The sequence below is a fragment of the Notothenia coriiceps genome, unplaced genomic scaffold, assembly GCF_000735185.1.
Source record: "Notothenia coriiceps isolate Sejong01 unplaced genomic scaffold, NC01 NC01_scaffold00003923, whole genome shotgun sequence".
Classification (NCBI taxonomy): Eukaryota; Metazoa; Chordata; class Actinopteri; order Perciformes; family Nototheniidae; genus Notothenia; species Notothenia coriiceps.
The window spans coordinates 6,921-11,195 of NW_011336624.1; the positions used below are offsets into that span (position 1 = coordinate 6,921).

Consider the following 4,275-nt stretch of genomic DNA (forward strand, 5'->3'; position numbering starts at 1 on the left):
GTCAGGATTATTTATGCTATGCGGTGCTGCTGCTGCTCCATACTTATATACAGGACTGTCTACAGAAAATTAGAATATTGTGATAAAGTTCTTTATTTTCTGTAATGCAATTAAAAAAACAAAAATGTCATACATTCTGGATTCATTACAAATCAACTGAAATATTGCAAGCCTTTTATTATTTTAATATTGCTGATTATGGCATACAGCTTAAGAAAACTCAAATATCCTATCTCTAAATATTAGAATATCATGAAAAAGTATACTAGTAGGGTGTTCAACGAATCACTTGAATCGTCTAATTAACTCGAAACACCTGCAAGGGTTTCCTGAGCCTTGAAAAACACTCAGCTTGGTTCAGTAAACTAAATCACAAGTATGGGGAAGACTGCTGATCTGACTGCTGTCCAGAGGACCGTCATTGACACCCTCCATCAGGAGGGTAAGACACAAAAAGAAATTTCTCAAAGAGCAAGCTGTTCACAGAGTGCAGTTTCAAAGCACATCCACAAAAAGTCTGTTGGAAGGGGGAAATGTGGCAGGAAACGCTGCACAACCAAGAGAGATGACGCAGCCTTAACAGCATTGTGAAGAAGAGTCGCTTCCAGAATTTGGGGGAGCTTCAAAGACAGTGGACTGAAGCTGGAGTCCAGGTATCAAAAGTCACTGTTCACAGACGTGTCCGGGAAATGGGCTACAATAGCCGTATTCCCATGGTCAAGCCACTTACTGAACTCAAGACAACGGAAGAAGGCGTCTGACTTGAGCTAAGGAAAGAAAGCACCGGACAGTTGCACAGTGGTCCAAAGTCCTCTTTCTAGACGAAAGCAAGTTTTGTATTTCATTTGGAAGTCAAGGCGCCAGAGTCTGGAGAAAGGCTGGAGAGGAGCAAAATCCAAGTTGCTTGAAATCCAGTGTGAAGTTCCCACAGTCAGCGATGGTTTGGGGAGCCATGTCAGCTGCTGGTGTTGGTCCACTGTGTTTCATCAAGCCCAGAGTAAATGCAGCTGTGTACCAAGAGATTTTAGAGCACTACATGCTTCCGTCTGCTGAAAAGCTCTATGGAGATGAGGAATTCATTTTCCAGCATGATCTGGCACCTGCCCACAGTGCCAAAACCACCAGTAACTGGTGTACTGACCATGGCATTACTGTCTTCGATTGGCCTGCAAATTCCCCTGACCTGAACCCCATAGAGAATATGTGGGGTATTGTGAAGAAGAAGCTGAAAGACACCAGACCCAACAATGCTAATGAGCTAAAGGCCGCTATTGAAGCATCCTGGGCATCCATAACACCTCAGCAATGCCACAGGCTGATTGCCTCCATGCCACGCCGCATTGATGCAGTAATCCGTGCAAAAGGATTCCCAACCAAGTACTGAGTGCATTAATGGACATTTTCAAATGTTTGATTGTGTTTTGCTGTTATAAATCTTTTTTTTTTACTTGGTCTGAGGAACTATTCTAATTTTTTGAGATAGGATTTTTGAGTTTTCTTAAGCTGTATGCCATAATCAGCAATATTAAAATAATAAAAGGCTTGCAATATTTCAGTTGATTTGTAATGAATCCAGAATGTATGACATTTTTGTTTTTTTAATTGCATTACAGAAAATAAAGAACTTTATCACAATATTCTAATTTTCTGAGACAGTCCTGTACATTGACAGCACTTCTGAAAATCCTATCAACATGAGGCTCCGATGGTGTTGATCTAGCTTCTTTTAATCCAATATCTCCTCTCCTGTCCTTGTTCAGGTTATGAAGCTGGTGAAAGATTTGCGTAACCACCCTGCAGCCGCTCTGATGTCGGAGAACCACCCGCTGGTGATCAGCTCCGATGACCCGGGCATGTTCGGCTCCTCCGGACTCTCTTATGACTTCTATGAAGCTTTTGTGGGCTTTGGTGGGATGAGATCCAATTTAGGCTCCCTCATAGAGCTGTCCATTAACTCTATTAGGTAAAGTTCAGCAGTGATGAGAAGAGATTTACAAATTCAAAATGAACTGACCGCTCATTGACATCTCTCTGTCTGTGTTGCAGGTACAGCTCTTTGACTCCGAAGCAACAGCAGAAAGCCCTGGCTCTGTGGCAGAGAAAATGGGATACGTTTGTGTCTGAAAATGCTTTTTAAACAGACATTTTTATATATAATTTTAGGCATTGACTTGATTCTTCCTTTTTGCAAAGGAATGCCTTGGAGTAAGGGTACATTTAAAGTGGAACAGTGCTTTAAAGCTGAGCGAGTTTGTGGTGGCAAAAATAAGGGACATTAAAGTTAGTTAGGGTTCAGTTTTGTTCTTTTTCACACAAGACAATTTGGGATGTTACAGACGAAAAGGTCTGGGATAAAAGAGGAAATTAAGAAAGACTGAATATGACAGAGCCAGTGACGTCATATGTATCTGCTGTGAAACTGACCTGAGATATGTGATATAACATTTAGGGCAATTACTAGAACTATACATGTCCAATAGCTTCAATCAAACGCTTTTTTAATGTCTTTGCACTTTAATAGTCAGGTTGGCCATGTTTGTAAGAATGCATAGATGGACGTCATTGTTAACTACATGTTGTTTGATGTCTCCATAGTGTGCTTGTGTTTTGTAAGAGTGTAGCCTGTTCAATCCTGAGGGCTTTGATAAACACTGTTTTTAAAAGAGAGTTTAATTTAAACTTGAATGTCATTTTTCAGCGTTTGTAAAAAAAAAAAAGGGATCTTTATGTTAACCATAAAGAACCTCACTGAAAACTAAAAGTATACAATTGATTTATTTCGCTCATTTTTGCAACGCCTAAGCAGCGGTCTGTTAGCGACTATTAGCAACCTTTAAAATGTCCAAATGGACCAATCAAAATTGAGTATTCAGCCAAGCCGTGTAATAAGATCTTTTTTAGCTGTGGATATAAAAAGTGGCATAGCTGATGATATGTTACCCATAAAGAACCTCACTGAAAGCTAAAAGTATACCATTTCTTTCTTTCGCTCATTTTTGCAACGGTAGCCAAGATTCATATAAACTGTTACAATCATCCAATAACATCCAATATCTAAATTCTGACATGATTTAAAGACAACTCTATGTGCTTCAGTTTATTCAGTGTTCTTCTCATGTAGCTTCATCCTCAGCAGCCCCTGTTATGAGTCATCCTTCATCTGCTGCAGGTGTTGAATTTGGAGAAGAAGCTGTCGTCAATGCTTCCTCTTTCTATGTCTGGTTTCCTAAAAACGAAACCAGTTCAGAAACAGAGTGAGACAGTGGTTTATTTGTGTCTAAACACTGTGTGTGTAGAGTGAACACTGACTGTTGCTTGTGTGTCTGGGCCATCAGGACGTTGGCTCTGTCCATATGTTGTCTCTCCTTTCGGTCCAGTCTGGCCTGCTGCCTCTCCAATAAGAGAGCGGTGCGAGCCGAGTCCATGCGCATGCGAGCATGTTGCTCCTCGTCTCGCTTTTTCTCTAGTTCCACACTCTGCAGACAGAACAAGCTTTTAATTTAGAACTTTGATAAAGAGCGTTAGATTTGAGAATATCTCTTCCCTTATTTGACCTTTTTCTCCTCAATCTGATATTTCTGGAACTGGATGATCTGCTGCAGGCTCTCTGGAAGTGCCCTCCTGTGACTGCTGGGGCAGAGGTCAGGCACTAGGGGGCGCTGGAGAGCTACACCCGTCAGCTGCTCCTGCAGGATGTTCATCGTGGCTCCTGCTACATCACCACTGACATGACGTTCCCCATCCTGGCGACGTTTCTCTTCTATCTTTGGATTTAAGAAATCAATGCGATAAAGGTTTTCTCAGTTTTAATTTAAAAACTGGATGCAAAACCATACAACAGCACATTTAAAACAAACAAGTATGTCAGCCCATCAAAAACATGCATGACGTTAACTTTTTAATAAAATGGTAGTTAATTATTAATTAACTTGCCTTAAGGACTCTCCTCTAAAAAACAAAAGCATATTTACACTACATTTAGAATATTGTCACCGCTTCCCCTTGCCTCATACTGCCTTCTCTTACGTGGAACTAAAGCTAATCTATGATCTCTTCAAATCCACCACTCCTTTGACATAAATCTGTCATTTGACTTCCCAGAACACAAACGTTGCTGGCCTACGCCGCTTTGATTGGTGTTTGTGATATTATAATAATAATAACACGTTTTATTTATAATAATACATTATACTTGTATAGAGCTTTGACAGAGAATAAAAAAAACTACAAAATACAAAAAGAGATAAACAAAACAGAAAATAGGGGGGGGGGGGG

General features: G+C 40.4%; 1 protein-coding gene across 1 annotated transcript in view; it reads left to right on the forward strand.

Moving 5' to 3' along the window:
- LOC104941801 (adenosine deaminase CECR1-A-like) overlaps nt 1–2,968 on the forward strand; it is a 9,882-nt gene extending 6,914 nt beyond the window's left edge. The window contains exons 9-10 of the mRNA XM_010766939.1: nt 1,761–1,963; nt 2,047–2,968. Coding sequence (XP_010765241.1) covers nt 1,761–1,963; nt 2,047–2,137 — 294 coding nt within the window. The 3' untranslated portion in view covers nt 2,138–2,968. The remainder of the gene's footprint in view (nt 1–1,760; nt 1,964–2,046) is intronic.
- Nucleotides 2,969–4,275: the final 1,307 nt, after the last annotated feature.